Here is a 19,514-nt window from a genome sequence, read left to right as displayed (position 1 = left end):
CTGCAGCCAAGCTTTGCCTGTGTAAAAGTGCATCTCACCGGGCATCTACTTGCATATGAGATTTGTGCACTCCAGATTTACCTAGATGGTTATGCAGAGCAGTTAATGAGTGAACTTCTGGAACTGGATCACAGACTTGTTGCTCACTGCCACACCGTGTTTTTTCTCCCAGTGAAATTGGTTCCCTCATCAGTAAAACTGGAGTAATCAGAGCACTTCACATACCATGAGAAAATGCACTCTGTCAAGTGCTCGCTATAGTGCCTGGCTATTGTAAATATTATCATGGCGTCTGTGGGTCTGGTGGACTTAGAACTCAGACTTTCAGCATCAAAAGTCTGTGGGATTCCTGTTCATGTTTGGGCTCAATCCCTCTATCTAATATAGAACATGGTACATCTGTGAACTTTTCCAAGGAGTTTGGTATCACAAATATATCATTCTAGGTAGACTTTAGTTTATAGCAACTGTTGTTTTTACATGTGGCTGGTGTCTCTGTCTCCAAGACAAAGGTAAGACTTGGAAAGTACAGGGCAATTATAGAGCAACAGAAAAAAAATGTCCAACCTGAACCTTTCAAACAAAATAGAGGGAAAGGGGTGGAAAGCCAGATATTGATTAAGAAAGTGCACCATCAACTTATTAAGGTCTGGCAAGACATTAGGAAGTGAGGGAGGTTGGTTCTGGTGAATGTTTAGAAGCCCAGGCATTGACCGGGTAGCTCCTGTTGGAAAATGAAACTCTCTCAAACCAGAAAATGTCCTTCTCTTTTCCACTCAGATTCTCAGATAAGGTGGTGGTGGTGGTGGTTTAGTCACTAAGTCATGTCCAACTCTTGCGACCCCATGGACTGTAGCCTGCTAGGCTCCTCTGTCCATGGGATTTTCCAGGCAAGAATACTGGAGCGGGTTGCCATTTCCTTCTCCAGTCTCAGATAAGGTAGTAAAAGCTAAAAGCCTTTTTCCCCTAATGATCAAGAAGCCCTCTCTATTCCAGGAATTTACAAGCTTTTCCTTGAATTTTTTTCATGTCTTCCTGCGGCTGTTAATCAGCATTTTCAGGAAGCTTTCTTCCCCTCAGGGACCACGTTTCTGTTTCCATTTCAGACGAATGACCTGGATGGCCCAGCCCGGCTTGCCAGGTACAGAACTGCTTTCCAAAGAATGTCTCCTGCTGCTCCCTTCCTCTCTGTTTCTCTATTTTGGGCTCATGTGACCATGGGACACACAGGAGACCTGGTATTTCCCCAGACCCAAAGTGCTTGCTGGGTGTTAACATGTTTTATCTAATGGCAGCAGACTCCTGGATTCCTGCTGCCAAGGCTGAGTTTAACCTAAAGTTACCCCTAGAAGGGCAGGAGGGCAGGGCAGGTTACTGGGGTATGAGTCAACCATTGTGGTTTCTACTTCTTTTTTACTCTTAAAGGTACAGGAATAGGACATAAACAGGGTGGTGAAGAGACTGAATCACAGCCAAAAAAGCTCAGACACAGGGCAATCAGATTCACTTTTATTATGAACAAACACAATCTCAGATCAGTACAACTAGCTTCAGAGTTGATATTAATAGAAATTATTCCAAAATTATTCTTAGGTCACAAATAACTACTATCCCACATAAAAAGGGAAAAATCCCACCCAATCAAGGAAAAGGTATCCTGTGTATGTTTCCATGGCAACGAGTTTATGCATTCTCAGATTTTGTCTGGCTAGTTATCCACCCCTTAGCTAATGCATTTATTCAATCCCTCAGAGAGAACCATATAGATTCCTGATTGCCTCCAGGACAGGTTCATGGTGGACACAGTTCATGGTGGATACTGCTACTATAAAAATACTCAGGACTTAAGAGAATTCCAAGATGCTTTATAAAAAGCATTAGTCATGCCTCAAAACTGCCCTTTGAGGTAGGTCAGTATTATTATCCCATTTTAACAGAAGGAAAACTGAGGCACATTATAGTTAAATGACTTGCCCAGGGTCACACAGCAAGTCAGTGGCACAGTGGTAGGACAGGCCCTGGCCTTAACCACCCATATAACTTTGACATCGAGCTTTCTTGAACTTTTCATGATGACCCATTTGAGCTACACTTTACAGAGAATACACTCAGGATACTAGCTAACCAGGAGGAAAAATTTCCATTTTAAATGCTACAACCATCTTTTAATCTAAAATAATAATAATAATAATAAATCAAATACATTCAAAATTCCTTCCACCCTCCATCAAATGCGGGCAATTAAGAAAAATAGCCCTAAGCAAAGTTTCCAAAATGAAGCCCAGAAGGGAATCCTGCAAACAGCTATACTCATCATTCTCCAGCCAGGCCACTTTTGCAGGCTCTGGGGTGCAAAGGGCTCCACAGAAGGAGCAGGGAGGGAGCAGAGCAGGCTCAGAGGCAACACTGATTAGAAAAGATGTAAGGCATCCAGATAAGTTGTCAGCATACCCACAAAGCAAGGACTATTAGAAATTCAGACAGCATCAGATCTGAGTTTCTGGGTCATTAACACGCCATTTGAATTTACCTTTAGAACCCTAAAAACAGTATTCCTTACTCAGTAGACAACCCCCACCTACACAAGTACAAGTACCCTGGGCCCAAGGACACCATCCAGCCTTGTGTAGGGTCATGGTATAGGTCAGATCCATGGAACACAATTAGAATAGAAAGATATGTTGTTTTTGATCATCAGTTGTAAAGCACACATCAGACGACCTGTGGAATTAAAACTACCCCACAGGCATTTCCAAGGGGTAGGTGCTTCAGTCAGAGGATCTAATCTACAGTGATATTCTATTAGATTTTTTTTTTTTTCCTACTGAGAGGAACAGCTCAAAAGACAAGGATGCCTTTAGTTTAGCCCAAGCCCTGTAGCTGCCATTTTTCCAATTAATACAGGAAGAAATGCGCTCCTCCTTTCCATCCTTGGAGCTCAACAGTGGCAGAGCATTTGGTATTGTATATTTTCAACCTTTAAATAGAATAAAGCCAGGCTTCTGCCTTGACAACTGAGGTTACAGGGACAGAGAGACCCAAGGTTCTTCCAACATTCCTCTATACTATTGTCTGCTCTAGACTGTGTTTGTGGGGAATGCTGGTTAGTTTGCTGAACAGAGACACTGTTCAGCAAAGTTCATGGCATCTCACATCTTAAGCCTCAGTCAAGGTCTTGCGGTATACCCTTGCTCCCTCCAGGGGCTGGGGCCACCTTCTGAGTGAGGCACTTTGGAACCTGCCTTTGCTTCTTGTGCTTCCCAGTGAAGGCTAGGCTCCCCCTGCTTCTGCAAGCATTGCAGTGCTTCTGCAAGCACTGGGAGCACTGACTCAGGCTAGGCAGCTTACCCAGTACGCCCGGGGCAGCCAGCATGCTCTCTGGTTCTGACCCAGACAGAGGAGACTAAAAACAAATCCTCTTTTGCCCCATGGCTGGCTCTGGCACAATATGAGCATTCGGCTTGGCCGTGCCTCATGAGTGTGAATGCCTGTGCCCAGGATGTTTCTAGCAGGGTTTGCCAGCCTTGTCTGGAGTCATCAGTGTGGTAAGGAGCACAAGGATATAGATGGAGGCTCTGGAGGCCAAGTGAAAGTGGCAGCTTGCTCAACTTTGTAAAGAGAAACAGTGGTTCAGTGACCCTGACCATTCTGTTGGTAAGAGAGGGAACAACTTGGAACCGCAGTAGCCATCACTGCCTCTGGAATACACACAGAAGAGGTTTGCCTGTCCAGAGAAAGAAGGAAACATCGAGGAGATAGAACCAGCAGGAGAAAGGGGACAGAGAAGGCAGAGCCAAGAATCGATAGGGTAGTAAAGAGATTCCTACCCCATCCCCCAGCCAGTCCTATACTTTCAGCTAGAAGTTAATAGAAGGAATGAGTGAAAGGGTTCAACACTGTGGGGAGAAGCCTTCTAATGCTTTCTCATTCCAAGGAGAAAGTGGAATTAATGAAATGAACCCAACATCTAACTTGTTTGTATAACCAGCTTCCATATCAGGACACCCAACAACTTACTCAGTAACCTTCTGAATCCCCCAGCAATGCGATCTCAGAGCCTTTCTTTTGTAACCTTATCTCTTGGGAACTGCCTACAGACCCTGCCCCTCAACCTCTCCATCTCCTGTCCAGCAGCGAGAGGAAAGGAGACAACCTGGCTAATTCTTCCTCTTCTTCAAGCCCCCCTCTCTTTCAGAGGGAAATACTCTGAGAGAATTACTTTAATATTCCAACCAAAGTACCCACGTATATATAGCTTTATGTTTGACCCAATTCCACCTCCTAAAATTCTTTTTTGGGAGGCAGCTATGCTCACCACCATACCACCAACACATCTCTTTTTTGGAAGTTTCAAAATGCTGTAGCTGCCTTCTTACCATGAGGGGAGCTGACCAATATCCCAAAGATGGCAGAGTAGAAAGATGAAAGAATTTTGACAATTTCCTGAGCTGCTAGAGTCAGCAATTCTGGAAACAACCAACCTCAAGATTTCTTGTTATCTAGAATAAGAAATCTTCCTGTTATGAAAGAAAGAAAACAATTTGTCTGCAGCAGAGACCACTTTTACCACAAACTAAATGCTTCTTCTTTATCCTCAGCCTAAAGTATATCAGGACATTGAGATTTGCTTTTGAGTTCTAGGACTGCCCTGCTCCATGGCTATTTCCCAGTCAGAGTCAGGAGAGAAAGGGAGCATGCTGGGTGATGGGCAGACAGGGGTGTCTGATCACAGCAGGAGCTTCCTGCCTTGTTTCCCACTTCAACTCATCCTATTTATCAATCATACCATGCATGCTGACTCTCTCCCCTGACAATTTACCTGTTTTCGCAGTTTGGTGCCAAAATAAAGTTATTTTTCCATTTCATCCAGCAAAACCCTGGGCTGAAGATCATCAGGGCCCTTCCCAGAAGATTCTCTTCTATCTCTAGCTCGAGCCATCCACCTTAAATCTCAGATAGCTCAAGGAAAGGGTTAGCTGGGGCAAAGACCACTAGTTTTAGACTACAGAAAGGTTGTCTAGGCTTTGGAAGCTGGAAACCCGCCAATGACTGACCAACTGCTTGCCTGGGAGGCAATGAGGGGAAAGAGAAAGAAAGGTGATAGGGACTAAACAAAGGGAAGGATAAAGGGAACAGAAGAGAAAGAAGATAAGAGAAGAAATAAGAACATGAGCTTAACATCATAAAGGCAGAGTTGTTGGCTTTCAACTTAAAAAGAAAATTTAAAAGAATATTGTACTGTAATGGGTTAACATCATCTTTAGCATCCTGGTAGCATTATTCAGTAGTTAATAAACAGAACATTAAACCTCTGCCCAGCTGGCTTTTGGAAAAGGAACCCAAGGGGCCAAAAATTCAGCCACTCTTGTAGCTTTCCTCTCCAGTTCTTTTCATCCTGGCCAAGATGGCAGCCTTGGATACTTTCTTCCGGTCATAAGCCAGACCGATGGCAGCCATGCAATCAATGAAGAATGTGGTAAAGTTGATGTGCCAGCGGTACTCACTGGCAGAGTAGTCATAAGGAAAGGTGTGGTGGTAGTTGTGGAAGCCCTCACCTGGAACAAAAGCAGAGAAAAGTTATGTAGCTATACTGTGGATTGCTGGCTTCTTGATCTTGGCATTCTGGTTCCATAGCAGAATGCCTCACACCTAGTAGAAACCTGTTGCTGTTGAATGAATGAATGAAGCTAGTCTTTTAAACTCTGAATCAAATAGATGCCCTGAGAGGCATCTTAAGAAATGACTGGGGAGAACCTGGTCACCATGGCTCTCTGGGAACCTTTGTGGGAGGAGGGCTGGCAGTTTCTCTGAGAAGATAAGATGATTTCAGAGAAACTGCTATCAGTAGAAATGGGTTTTAGATAAGAAAATTCCAGCGCTTCACTACATATTGGTATAAGACCCTAAAGGCTCTTATACCACACATAACCACATATAACCACATACCACATATAACACATGTATATGTGCACATGTTAGAGTGGAGAGAGAGTCCAGAATGAAGAACTTTTACTGGGTTTCTTACAAAGATGAGCAAAGGAGCACACTTTCCCCCACTGCACAGGCACTCTCTCCAAGGGTACCAAGAAACTGGGGGGCACAGTCAAAAGTCAGAAGAAAGGAGGCCTAGCCCAGGGGCCTAAGTTTCCTCAGCCTCTACTGGTTCAGAGTGGACTGTTTTGGCTCCTAATTCTTTGAGCTTTCATCCTGGGGGTGATGCTGATAAAACAGAAGCTCTCTGAGGGAATAAGAATCAAAAAGCTTAGGTATTCCTTCTAACCTCTAAAGTTCTGAAACAAGCAGTTCACTTTGCTGGACAGAGGAAAATCAAAGAAATTCTAGATTCAGAATAATTTCTGTAATGAGTCAAGCTGTGGAAACTCCATAGAGTTCTCCAGTCCTAGGCAGGATCTTCTTTGCAACCACATTCAATAACAATACCCTTATGAGGCTGGGGTAAAGCTGGGTAAAGAATAGCTAATAAAAGAGTGTGCTGAGCCCTTTGAAGATGAAAGAGCCCCAGTACAGTAATAATGACATTAATAACCAACAAGGAAGGAAGTCCTATGATGGGAATAACACCATCCAGGGCGCCATTTCAAGGTTTGCTCACAGTGTGGATCATCAGTTTATTCAGTGTGAACTGAGTTGGAGGGTAGGATAACCCCAAGGCTAAAGGTACTGACGGAAGATCGCTAATTTCCATAAATGACTTTGCAACTAGGCTCTGTCTAAGCACTAGCTAGGCCCACACTTATCAGATTTAAAACAATCAGACACACACACGGTGCCAAGAGAGGAAAGAAAGAGGAGGAAGGTTAGTGGGCAAAAGAAGGATGAGACTCTGTAATGGAACAGCAAGATACAGCCAAAAGATGCTCAAGCGGGGAGGTTGGCTCTGGCAGAGAGAAGATGAGCATGTGACTGGGGGTGGGGGGGGGGGGTGTAATTCAAGAACAAGATTAGAATGGCAGGGAAACAGGCGACCAGAGAACAAAGAGTGAGGTGATAAGTGGGGAGCACCAGGGATGAAGGAACAAATGATAAGTGAGATACTGACAGCCACTCTGAATAGGCTTGGGGAAGCTCACAACAGATCTGTTTGCAGTACGGGACTGATCTCATTCCAGAAACCTTCCATTACATTCACTGGTTTTCTATGAAAATAGCCTATAATGTGATTGATTTCAAGCATGGTTCAGAGTAAGAACATGTAAACAGTACATGGTGTCTGGAAGGAGGGGAAGATGCATGAAAATTAAAAAGGAATGAAAAAATGCCTTTAGTACAGAGAGTAATAAAAAAGAAAAAGACAATCAGGGTTGAGAATATAAAGGAAGGTTTTAAAGAGAACCAAGTGATGGCTAGGCCATGGCATATGTACATGTGTGGAACAGGGAGGTTACCTATCTATGCCGGATGACCAGAAGCCCTGATCACTGGAAGAGGCCGTGGGGTCTGCCTAAGGAAACCTAATTCCAGGCCTTAGTCAAGTTCTATATTTAGCTGAAAAGAGTGACAGACCAAAAAAAAAAAAAAAAAAACCAAAGAAAAAGAAAATGGAGACAGATGGCAGAACCCTGTTGTCTGGCTATTGGAACAGGACTGGTAGAAATAAATTCCTGAATAGTCAGCATTGGGTCAGTAAGTAATTGCTTTACTGGGAGTTTCCTAAGTCACACTGTGGGGAGGGAGTGTTCCCAGCACAGCAGAGAAACAGAAGAGAGAAAAATAAAGGATAAGAGAAGAGAGTGGTAAGTGGTGATAAAGGGCCACCAACAGTTGCTTCAATATCCTTCATACTGGCATCACCAGGCAGTAAGGCATGTAACACACTTCAAATATTGCCCCTCTGAATACAGGAAGGTGATAAAAGAGAAGCTTATTGAGTTAAACAACAAGTATCTGTTTTGTATATCACGTCTAAATATAAAACACTAGGCTTTCTGGCCACCCAGATGACCCTACTCTTCTATTTATGCATTCCCTGCCCCAAGCAAGACTACCACCCAGATCAGAGATGACTGGGAAGAGGACAGCCCAAAGGGGCTCATCATACATAGCATTTGTGGATTGCTCTTAAACCTGGAATTAAAGGCATTGTTATTTTTCGCCCTTTTCTCTTTACATAGGACTTGTGGCTTAACTTTCAAGGGTTTTCTAATACTGTCCCTTAGTTTTATAGTGGAATGACATATGGAAAGGGGATATAAAACAGGTAAATCTAGTTTTCCTGGCTCATAACCTAATACCCTAGGCAGCAGACCACTAGACGTGGTCTTGCTGTGGACTGCTGACTTACCCACAGCTCCCATTGAAACCAGGATATTCTCTCGGGGGTTGATGGTCTTGTCGTAAGGGCGATATCCATACATATGGGCAGCACTGTTCACCAGCCAGGTGGCGTTGAGCCCAGCGGCGTAACGGAAAAGGGTGGCAAAAAACAGGCTGTTTTGAAACGTTTCACCCCATAGATACCACGGCACGAGTGTGGGCAGGATGAAGCACAACAGCAGGACAGCAGGTTTATAGTACCTGCATTGAGAGATCATACACTTAGTGAGTGGAGAGAGGATGCTGAGGCCTACCTGATTTTCCACTCTCACAGGGCTGGGCTGTCCCTTCTACACTGAGAGCACAATGTGGCAGGCAACAGAGCAAGAGGGAATGGGCAAGGAAATTTTCTGAGAATATAGTGTTATTATCATACTTCTGAGATGAGGTAATAAGGGGTTAAATGACTTTTCTAAGGTCACACTACCAGGGAGTGGTGGAGCAAGGACTGGAATGCTTCATCTCCTGACTCTAAATCCACTGCTCTCTTTTACTACTTCAGGGGAACAGACAGGGTCCAAATTACAGACTGAGTTCTCCTTCCCGGGTTTTCCCGATCTGCCTTTGGGCTTCCTTTCCCTTTCAGCAGTGCTCTTTGCAGAATCTATGTTTAAGTCAATCTTTATTTTTTTTTTGGCCACACCAGGTGGCATGAGGGGATCTTAGTTCCCGGACCAGAGATCGAACCCGTGCCCAGTGCACGTGTGGAGTCTTAACCACTGGACCACCAGGGAAGTCCCCAGAACTTTTGCTTAGTATGTTGCCTTCATCTCCTGCTAGCCAGGAATCTTTATCATCCTTCCTCTTCTTCTCCCTCAGAGAGGCACCCCAAATGTCCTAGATGCCAGCAGATCTGTCCCTCTGGAGGCCCTGTTCCAGTCTTCCTCCTCCCAAAGGTACAGCAGGCATCGACATTACCAGGGAATTGATTTCCTAGATGCCTTCAGCAGTTAAGTCTGCTATTCTTGTATCATTAGTAACCCCTGCTGCCTTCAACTCCTCTCCATTCCTACCACCACTTCCCCACACGGAAACCCAGGACTTTCCCACCTCTTTCATTCAATGCCTTCTCTCATCCACCCCAGATGGATGCACACCTCCAACCATGCCACCTTCTGACTCAAAAACCTTTCCATGGTTTCCTATTGCCTGGGTTGAATTAAACCTTGTCTGCTTGTAAGACTCCATAAGAATGGCATCAGTCTCTGTTGCTAGTCTTTTTTCCTACCACACCCCGTATTTCAAGCAAAAGGACTCTGTTCCAGGAACACACTTCAGCTCTTTCTATTTGCACTGTCCCCCCACCCACCTGCCCTGTGCCATCCATCAGTGGATTCCAAAGCTACTTTCTTCATAAGCCCTTCCCTGATGTTCCCCACTCTACAGTCTCCCTCCCCTTTGTGCCTCTCCTCGCTATGGAAAATATTTTGCCATGTATCATAGGTATTTGGACACTTGGCTTATCCTTCCACTCCCCAATAAGCTATGAACTCCTTGAAGGTAAGGACTGACACATTTGGCTTTGTATCCATGACTGTCCTAGGTCAACAAACATTTGTTGAATTTAATTGGCTTAGGTAGCTCAGAGAAAAAGAAACAACAGTCTATGGCTCTGGGCCCATGGGCTATTAAAAATTAGGATTTTAAATTATAATCTGAGATGTGGAAACCAAGTAAATTTCTCAGCTCATGTTGACAAGTCCTAGGAGAAAAAAGGGGGTCCCCAAATGCCAGGTCCCCAGCTCCATCATCATGTCACTCACTTCCTCTGGAACATCACCAGCTTCTCGGCTCTTAGGTCAGATAAATTTAGCGTAGCACCCTTTTCTCTGACAGCTGGGTGTTTGCGCACAAGCAGCCAACCCACGTGAGAGAAGAAAAAGCCACGTCGGGAATTGTGGGGATCAGCATCCGTTTCTGAAAACTTGTGGTGGGCACGGTGATCTCGGGACCATTCAAAAACGTCATTCTAGAGGAACAGAGAAGAGGAATGAAGGCCTGTGAAGAGACACCCTCTCAGGGGAATTCCAATTGCTGGGCATCTTCCAGAGCCCACAGCTCTCAGCCCAACCTCACAAAATACCTAGGAGTCAGTGCTCCAAAGGAGAAGTCATGCAGTTGCCTCCTCTCCTCCCTAAACTTGCTGCTGAAGCATAAGTGGAAAAGCAACTTCAAGTCTCAGGACCACATGAACAGGGCTGGCTGCTTCTTGAGGGTTTTGTGGTGGGTGGAATGCAGGAAGATTGTACAGGGCTCAGAGTTACATTAGGAGGGAACACTGCAATTCTTCAAGCAAGAAATGGGGTGTGGCGGGCTAATCCCTGAGCGTGGATAACAGGAGGCAGGCAGCCTTATGTCTTAGCACCCTGGTCAGTGGATGAAGCTGTGGGCAGCTCCATTCTGATGCCTTGGCAAGAGATACTTCATACAACTCGAAAAGGCCATGCAGATAAATCATGATATGACCACATTCCCAAATGGCCTCTGGAACTGTTTCTATTCCATAGAGTGCGCCAATCTCTCTTCCTTTTTTTTTTGCCCTACAGGGACAATATCAGGAGCCTTTGAGGCATTAAGGCATATGGCAGAGATGATTACACAACCATGGATATTGCCATGGAGAAGGGGACTAACTGGGCTTCCTTGTGTTTTCCTCTTGTTCCAAGCTAGGCCCCTCACTACATGCTATCTTTTGCCCTTTGCTACTGCTTAATAACTATGAGTTCTCTTTTTCCAGTCCCCTTCATTCTATCTCTGCTAAAAACTTTCTGCTTCAACAAACCTCAACACTTGACTTAGGCAGCCTGGTAACCCATTAAAAGGAGCATAATGTTGGTCTACCTAAACCCTCAGTGACAAAATTTCCCCATCTGTGAAATGGGGATAACAATGCTACCTACCTCCTAAGATTGTTGTGAGGGTTTAATGAGGCAGTCTATGTCAAGTGCTTAGAGTAGTGTCAGACATATAGTTAGCACTATAAAAGTGTTTGATCGTCTTACCTGAAAACAACGGAGTTTAAAAGAAGAAATCTGTGAAACATTAACTTCAACCCCACTGTGATAGAGTCCTAAGACATCCACCCAGAGTTGTGAATGTTCTGTCCAATGTCTGCCCGTGAAACCAGGCTCAGTTCTTGCCTTATGCACTTATGAAAGACCACAACAGCCAGACTGAGTGAGAACAGAGGTTCAAAAACGACCCTACCCACCGACATTTTTTCCTCTTTATCTCCTACTTGCCTCTGCCAGTCACTCAGAAGTATCCTTATGTTTTATGGACTTCGGGACCGAACCTGAACTTAACCACAAGGAGAGAGGAAAGTGAAGTGGTTGTCCAGGTGCTGTCCCTCTCCAGGCACTGATTGCCTCCATTCCGCCACCGGCTTATCGATAAAGAGTGAGGAGAGAAAGAGCTGAGCACAGCTGGCTTCTCACCTGGAACGCCATGGTGTTGGCGATGATCAGGAAGACCCGCAGGGGCAGCCGGGCTTTGTAGGTTCGGTGACTCCACAGGCGATGGGCCCCTGCTGTGATGCCCAGGGCACCCATCAAATAGTAGAATAACACTGCCAGGATAAGACAGGGCAGGCAGTCAGTAACCTAGGAGAGTATTTGCATGATGTTTTCCTCAGGTCACAGTGTGTGTTCTTCAGGCTCCCGGTGAGGATCTGCTTTTCCCTGAACTCCAGGGATACCTTGATCTCTTAGGCGCCTTTGATTTTAATCACTTGAAAAATACCACCCCCTCTCATCATCTAACCTAGGAGCTGGAATAAGCTTAGGAGTCCCAGGGAACTTCAGAAAGGCAGGAGAGAGAAGAGGGCTCTTACCCACCCCCACCTTCCCTGGCCATTTGGCCTTCTCAGTCATGGATATTCTCCCAGGTCCCAACCCCTCTGACCTTCTGCTAACCTTCTTCAATGTTTTAAGGACCACAGACCACTATGGCAGTGCTTAAGACCCATAGGCAAGGGTGGTATTAAAATATTTAACAGACAGTATAGTCTGGGCACTGACCCATTTGAGGGTGCTTGGGTTCTAGGGCACATTAAGGGGGCTCAGAACTAGGACTATTTACCAAGTGGTCCAAAAAACTTTTAGCAGGCAATGTGGCCATAGGAGGGGAAAACCAACCCCGCACATCAGTCATAGCTGCAGTGTCTTAAGCTTCACCAAGGATTCTATGTTTTCTGATTCACTAGATACCTTGAAAGGGGTTTAATATCCCTTGCTTTGCAGCTGAAAAAACAGATGCTTGGTGAAGTTAAGCGTTTATCTGTGGTCCTATGGCTAGGAAATGGAGCCATGGCTTGAAACTAGATTTCTGTCTCAACAAAGTGGTTTGTGTTCCAGAAGTCTGGCACGAGGATGTATACTATCCACCTCCCCAAGATATGCCCATGGTTCCGTGGCATATGTCTCGCCAGATATGTCTCGCCTTTGCCACGTCTCTCTGCCAGTCCATACTCCAGCTGGCAAGGCTAATTCTAGATAACGGCAGGACAGGCTCAAAGTTGCCCAACACTGTCATGCCTCACCTTCCTGGAGGCCTGCTGGCTCCAGGCACCAGATAGAGTCTCTAACTGGGAGGTGGGTTGCTGGGCAACCCAACAGCCACCCACCTTCCTCTGCTCAATAGCTCCAGGGAGGCAGGGGTTGAGGCCTTGGTAGAGCAGTGACTATTGACAATGTTTCATTCCTAGGGAAGGGCTAGAAACAATAGATTCTCAGTGGCCACTGAACTTAATTGCAGTTGGAGACACTGCACATTGTAACAAATCCTTCTGTGTTCTTCTCCTGCCACAGACACCAGTTTCCTAAACAAGCCCCCACCCCACCCATCTTCCTCTACCCTATCCAATTTCTCCTACAGGAGGAGAGCCATGGAGCCAGAGTCTGTCCCAGTGAGAGTTCCTCTACTCATAGCCCTCTGGACTGGGTTGGGGCCCTAGGTGATTTGCTGGTCCCTGGGCATGTGGTAATAGCCTTTCAGATGCCGTATCTGTCTGCATCGACACCTGGAGAGATGATGGTTGAGCCACAGCCCACCAATCACCCAGGGTAAAGGAAAGTTCTTTGGGCACAAAAGAAGAAGCACTCAGCTCAGAAGCACAGAAGCTCCTAGAGTTGTTTCATGCCACAGAAGACCCTGGCAAGTTGACTCAGAAAAGTACCTAAGATCCCTGCATTGACAGAGGAATTGGAAAAAGCACTCAAACCCTCTGGTGGCTTTTTTCTCATCAGCACCTCTAAGCCTATCTACTAGAAGGCTCTGGGTCAGTTGGAAATTCATTCTCTTAAAGTCCAAATTGGTGGTTAAGCAAAACCTCAGTTTTAGTCCTAAGAAAGAGACTGGAGAAGTTTTACCCCATGGTCCCTCAGTGTAGCCAGAGATATCTCTTCGGCCATTCCCTCAAGGCAGTTCTGAGACACCAAAACTGCTCAGTCATGAGAAAAGCTGGAATCACAACCATTTGCTAATTTAACACCATCCTTAGGGATAAAACAAGAAAAGGTAAAGCCAAGCTCCTGAACTCTGAGGCCCCTCTGACCCTCCCTCCTCCCACTGCCCTTTTGTTCCTTAAGACAAGAGTTCTGAAATCCCCACACCAAACCAGTCATTCCATCAGCTAAGCCATCCACCACAGGGCCCAGGGACAGGAGTATAAAAGTCACCATCCAGGCTCCATGTGACACATTTCTCTGTCCAAAGGCACAGCACACACCCATGGGCAGGACACCAAAAAGGTAGCGGGCACAGCCCTGGTTTGGGGATAGCATTCTGCCCCCTGCACCAGCAGCCAAGGGAAGGGAGTGAGCAACAGCATCTGGTCAAGCTCAGGACTTTACGAGGCTTTCAAGGACTCTTGGGGCTGGAAGGGGCTTGCAGGTGACCAAACACCTTCACCAAACACCTGGTGAAGACTTCTCTACTGGGGAGAAGGGGTGGAGAGAGGAGTCCGAAGCCTCCCTGGGGAATCCCTGTCCTGCTCCTGATTCCTCAGTTTGAACTGAAATTCCAGAACTCAAGTTCTGCTGGGTTCTCAGAAGGACTAGAGAACAGATGTCCCCCTCCCCTCAAAAATAAGAGCCCTTCCTGGTCTGCCGATGAAACGATTTCATCGGTGCCTGGCTGGCCCCAGCAATTAAACACATGTAAAAAAGCACTACCTTTCTAATCTTAAAAAAAAAGTACTATTGTCCCCAGTGTGTTCCTTGAAAAACTGAGAGAGGGGATCTACCCAGCTACATTTCTGTCCATGGATTACCAAGAGGATTCCTCCCAAAATCTCCACATACCAGATCCACCACCTTTAGACCAAAGAGGTTCTGGAGGACTTGTCTGAAACTTGGCCCGCCAGCCCTTCTATGTAACTCCCCTCCAGGAGTGCAGCTGTCTGCAAGCACCCCACACCCAAGACTGCTCTGGAAGACCTACAGTTGCTTTCTGGAGGGGGAGTTCTGGTCTGCCCCTCTCAGAGAGTGCTGATGTGCCCCACCCTCCCATCCCTGGTCTTTAGGGTTCTCTGTTTTCCCCTTCCCAAGCCAGACTCATAGTGGCAGAGGTGGGAATGCCCACAGAGCGCATGTGTGTGTGCAGGCGGCAAGGCCCTGCTATCAGCCCAAGCCCATGGATTCCTGAAAGAGCTGAGTTAAGGACAGGCAGGTGAGGGATACATTGGGGACTATCCCCCTCACTGCAGCAGCCTGAAGGCCAGGGCTGCCCAGGCCTAGGAGAGAGGGGCTGGAGCAGGATGGGTGTGGAATGGACATGGAACACTTCTTGAACCTTATTTCAATCTAAGAACAATTTGTCGAGTGTCATGTACGGTCAAGACCTACACAGAATCACAGATCAATCATCTGTATAAACTAAGTTACACAGGAGCCTTCTTCATCTGTTTATGTAACCAAGGAGCCTGAAAGGGCCCAGGGTCAGGGCAAAATAAGTTTGTGGATGACCACCACTCTGTTCCTCTACTACTAACTCTCTTCCTGAGAAGCTGTTCTTGTTACCCCATGACTAGACTCAGCTTAAGCCCTCTAAAGTCACTCATCTAGTCCCATGTTCCCATGCCTCCCAGGTAGGGACCTTGATTCTTTCCTGGCTGGCAGGGCTGGGACAAGCAGTCAAGCAAAAGACTTAAAACAGAAAACCTCTTTCAGAGAAAGATGACTCTCTGGTATAGTTCTGCTCATCTCAAAACCTGAGGCCCATGGTCTCAGGGCTCCAGCCCCAACACTGAAATTAAAAGATCCCCCAGAGTGGACGCTCCTGCATCCCAAAGGCTCTGTTCCCAGGCCACCCAGCCTCTCAGGACACCAAAGAGAAATGGCTGGGAAAACCTCGGCCTGGAGGGGCTGGTGTTTCTACTCTATGTAAGTTCCTACTTAACTAAAAGAGTGGAGAGAACCTGGGGTACTGGGTTGGGAGGACATGGGAACTTCTTACCCCAGATATAGGTGTATATCTTGCAGGTGGGGATCAATGTGATCCCATACAGGGCTCCCAAATGTAACAGACCCATGAGGATGATGTTTCTCCAAACATACTCAAGCTTGGGCTTTGGGCCCTCCTTATCCTGGTAAGTTGGGTCATAGATGTCATCTCTCATTTCAGGGCGGATGTCTTCTTCCAAGTATAGGGGAGTCTTCTCCAATTTGCCCTCTCCATTCTGCAGGACCCTGGAAGGAGGTGCTGTGATGGTGGTGGTGGTTGTGTAGGAGCTAGAGATCTGGAAGGGAGACGGAGTGGAGGATCAAGAGAGAGGAGAGGACACGTGGAGGTAGTAGGGACCACTTCACTCCCTAGTCAAGCTGGGGGAGGGGCGGGGGATAGGCACAGACCTGGTCCCAATACCCAGGTTACCTGAGGACAAGGTCTATGGCAGACGGAAGACAGGGAAGTCCCCAGGAACTATGCAGAGATTGGGGAGAGGAGGTGAAACCTCAAGGTGAAGGGGAAATAAGAAAGAGGAGTGAAACACTCGCACCCCAACGAGCACACAAAGAAAGCCCGCATACCTACATACATAAGGCTACCGGCAGGACCAGGTTTCTCTTTAAAGCGTAAGAAACGAAAGTTGGAGACCTAAGTTCGCAAATTACAACCCCCATTCCCAACAAACTGAAGGCAGTACAACTCGCAAAAGATGGTTATGTTCTCCTGCGATGATCTCAACTCTTCTCCAGTGAGTCACCTAGAAGCCCCACCAGCACCGGCGAACCCGGGACCTGGGGGCCATTCCTCGGAAGCTCTCACCTCCTCTTGCAGCAAGTGGGCCGGCATCTGGGCCCTCGGACACTGGGATCACTTTCCCAGGGCTGAGACTGCGGAGCGGAGTTCGGGGCAGTCCGAACTGAGCGTAGGCTAGTTCCTGAGCCTGCTTTTGCGTGGCGATCCGCGGCGCTGCGCTCGGGACCTTCCGCTGCACGGTGCGCGCTGGATTGGTGTCCGAACCGGACCTGCTGTTCTGGGGATTTAAAGGCTAGCGCTGGCAGCGGGTGACCGTGCCCCGTAGTTCCTCAGACCCCTTTTATTCGCTGCCAGCTAGGGGCAAAGTGCGCAGAGTTGGCTCACCGTGGGAGACCCGCATGGGCGGGAGAGGGGAGGAGACAGACAGCCGAGGCGTGCTGGCGGCCGGAGAAGCAAGAACTGGATGCTGCAGACACACCGCGGCTTGGCCGCCGTAGCCCCTGCCTCTGCCCCTGCCCCTGGGGAAATGCTAATGGGCTTCTGTAGACTCTGGCGCGTCATTGGCCGAAGGGAATTTGGTGCCACCTCGTCCTGCCGTTGCCATTGGCTCGGCGCAATCTGCTGTTCCCTCTGCCGCGAGCTCCTCACTCCCCCTCCCCTCCCTTTCTCCTCGGCTTCTCTTCCACCGGCCGCTGGGCCTCTACCGGGCATCCTGCCGCCTCGGAGGCGCTCGGGAAGAGGGAGAGGACCCGGTCGGGGAACGGTGCGGGGATGCGTGTCAGCCCTGGACTGGCCCCGGGCAATTCGCAAATAGATGGGCACTGGGGAAGTTTCCCGGGAAAGAGTGGGGAAACCACGCGGGCTACCACTCCGCACAACTCCACCCCGGCCTTCCCGCTCGCCTAGACGCGTGGGAGGGGAGACGTGCCCTCAAACCCCGGGTCCCGGGCCGCGCGCCTGGCGAAGCCCCGCCTCCCTCTGTCGCTAGCGCTCAGGGGATGCGGGGTAGGGGGCTGGGGGCCGTTCGGTTGGCCACGGAACAATGGCCGGGCCCCGCCCACCAGCGGCGCAGCGCTAACCCGGGACTGCTGAACAGGCATGCGGGCCTCCCCGCGGGCAGGCCGGCGGGAGGCGGCGCACACACAAGTAGATGCACTGATGTGTACATCTGCACGCGCGCAAGAGGTTCAACCACTGGGCACGTCGAAAGGGAATGTTCACTGCCAGGCACCAGTGAACTATGCTATCCCTGTGCCCACGCCAACAGAACGAGTGAGGGATGTTCTGGAGATTCTTTAGATTGTCGGGTTGTTGTTTTGGAATTGCCTTCGTTGGGAAAGGCCATTTCGTGGGGAAAGTACAGACGTGCTTTCACTCAAAAGCAGGAGAAAGAACTCATAAGTGCAGCAAGAATAGCCAAAAGGTATTGATTGCAAGCCAATCCACAAGAATCCTTTCATTTGATACTTACTTGTGGCCCTGTGAAGTTCCCTGGGGGCTCAAGACAGTAAAGCGTCTGTCTACAATGTGGGAGACCTGGGTCCGATCCCTGGGTCAGGAAGATTCCCTGGAGAAGGAAATGGCAACCCACTCCAGTACTCTTACCTAGAAAATTCCATGGACAGTGGAGCCTGGTGCAGGCTCCACTGTCCATGGGGTTGCAAAGAGTCAGACATGACTGAGTGACTTCACTTTCACTTTGTGGCCCTGTGAGGTGGGTAGTCATTTATTCCCTTTTAAAAGATGAGAGAAGTGATCTATGGAGAAATTAAATAACTTTCTTATGGTCACAGCAGCCAGTCAATGATAGAGCTAGTAGCTGATCCCAGAAATATAATGATGGAGCCCAGGTCTTAATCCCTACTCAGAATCCCTGGTCCCTGACATGTTCTGACCTCAGTGTTGTGGCTCACAGTCTTGCCTTTTCCGAGGGCTGTGGGAGCCTTACCATGGGGGTAAGCTGGGAACCAGGCAGGCTGTGCATTCTCCCAGACTCCAACCACACCCCTGTCTCCCCAAATACCATCCGTTTGGGAAGAGAAGAAAGTGAGGAGTTTTGTGCCAACAACTAGCTTCTGGAAGAGAGGCACCTGGGATGGCCTGGAAGGATGATTAAGGAGCTCACTAGTAGGCCGCAGGTCTTGGGGTCTGGCCAGCCTCCTGGCCGGTCACCATCCACCTCCATTCCAGTCCTGACTCCCTGTCCAGTGCAAAAGTTTTGAATGAGACTAGATGTTTTTAGATACAGACAGCTGTCTCGTCATGGCTCAGTAGCCCTCAGCGTGTATGTGGGGGAGAGAAGTCTGGGCACTGCTGCTCCTCTCCAGGCTCTTCTGCAATGTCTAATTGGCTTAATTCCTCTGCCATGTATAGGGCTGTTCTTCAAGGTAGAAGAGTCAGGGTTGCTTTGGGGGTGTACCCTCAATTGTGGCCAAAAGTGGCTCTACCACTGATACCAAATTTCTTTCCCTTTAACTGACTAGGTATATCTGAGCCTATTTCCTCTACTTCGTCAGGGAACGAGCTGAAACATCAGAGTTCTCTAGAAACTGCCCTCCTCCTCACTTAGACTCAGGTAGGTATGACTGCTGATATCACTTAATGCTGCCATTACTATGTAAGCTAGGTGCTAGGTCATTCATGTTCTGCAAGAGAAAGGAAAGGGGGCCTGCCAAGACATAAATGGAGAATCAGGAATATTTTATTCCTCTCTAAAGACAAGATGCTACCCTGTGGGGGAATCTCTGGGAGTTTATAGAAGGTCTGGATAAGGAGAGAGTTTTGGGGAGGAGGGGAATGGCCAGAGCCATCTCACTGTTGATAACTATAGTAGAAAGGTGAGTGGTTCCCTAGCTTGGGCTTCCTCCCTGAAGTTCATCTGGGGCATATCACATGGCTAGGAGTGTATCACCCACTACTTTAAAACTCAGTAGCTTGCCACAACCCATGAAATGTGGCTATGTGGTAGGAGTAATATTATG

The 19,514-nt window shown here is 47.7% G+C and overlaps 1 protein-coding gene across 1 annotated transcript; it reads right to left on the bottom strand.

The window, feature by feature from the left end:
- Nucleotides 1–1,487: 1,487 nt before the first annotated feature.
- On the bottom strand, nt 1,488–17,060 carry SCD (stearoyl-CoA desaturase). The gene is made up of 6 exons (XM_061162393.1): nt 16,600–17,060; nt 15,790–16,072; nt 11,772–11,902; nt 10,098–10,303; nt 8,303–8,535; nt 1,488–5,555 (listed from the first exon to the last, which is right to left on the bottom strand). The coding sequence occupies exons 1-6, from the start codon at nt 16,624–16,626 to the stop codon at nt 5,356–5,358; spliced, it is 1,080 nt and encodes a 359-aa protein (XP_061018376.1). The 5' UTR covers nt 16,627–17,060; the 3' UTR covers nt 1,488–5,355.
- Nucleotides 17,061–19,514: the final 2,454 nt, after the last annotated feature.

Source organism: Dama dama, chromosome 15 (assembly GCF_033118175.1).
Source record: "Dama dama isolate Ldn47 chromosome 15, ASM3311817v1, whole genome shotgun sequence".
In the NCBI taxonomy this organism is placed as follows: domain Eukaryota; kingdom Metazoa; phylum Chordata; class Mammalia; order Artiodactyla; family Cervidae; genus Dama; species Dama dama.
The sequence above is the reverse complement of the archived record's forward strand: the minus strand, read 5'-3'. Positions and strand labels throughout refer to the sequence as shown.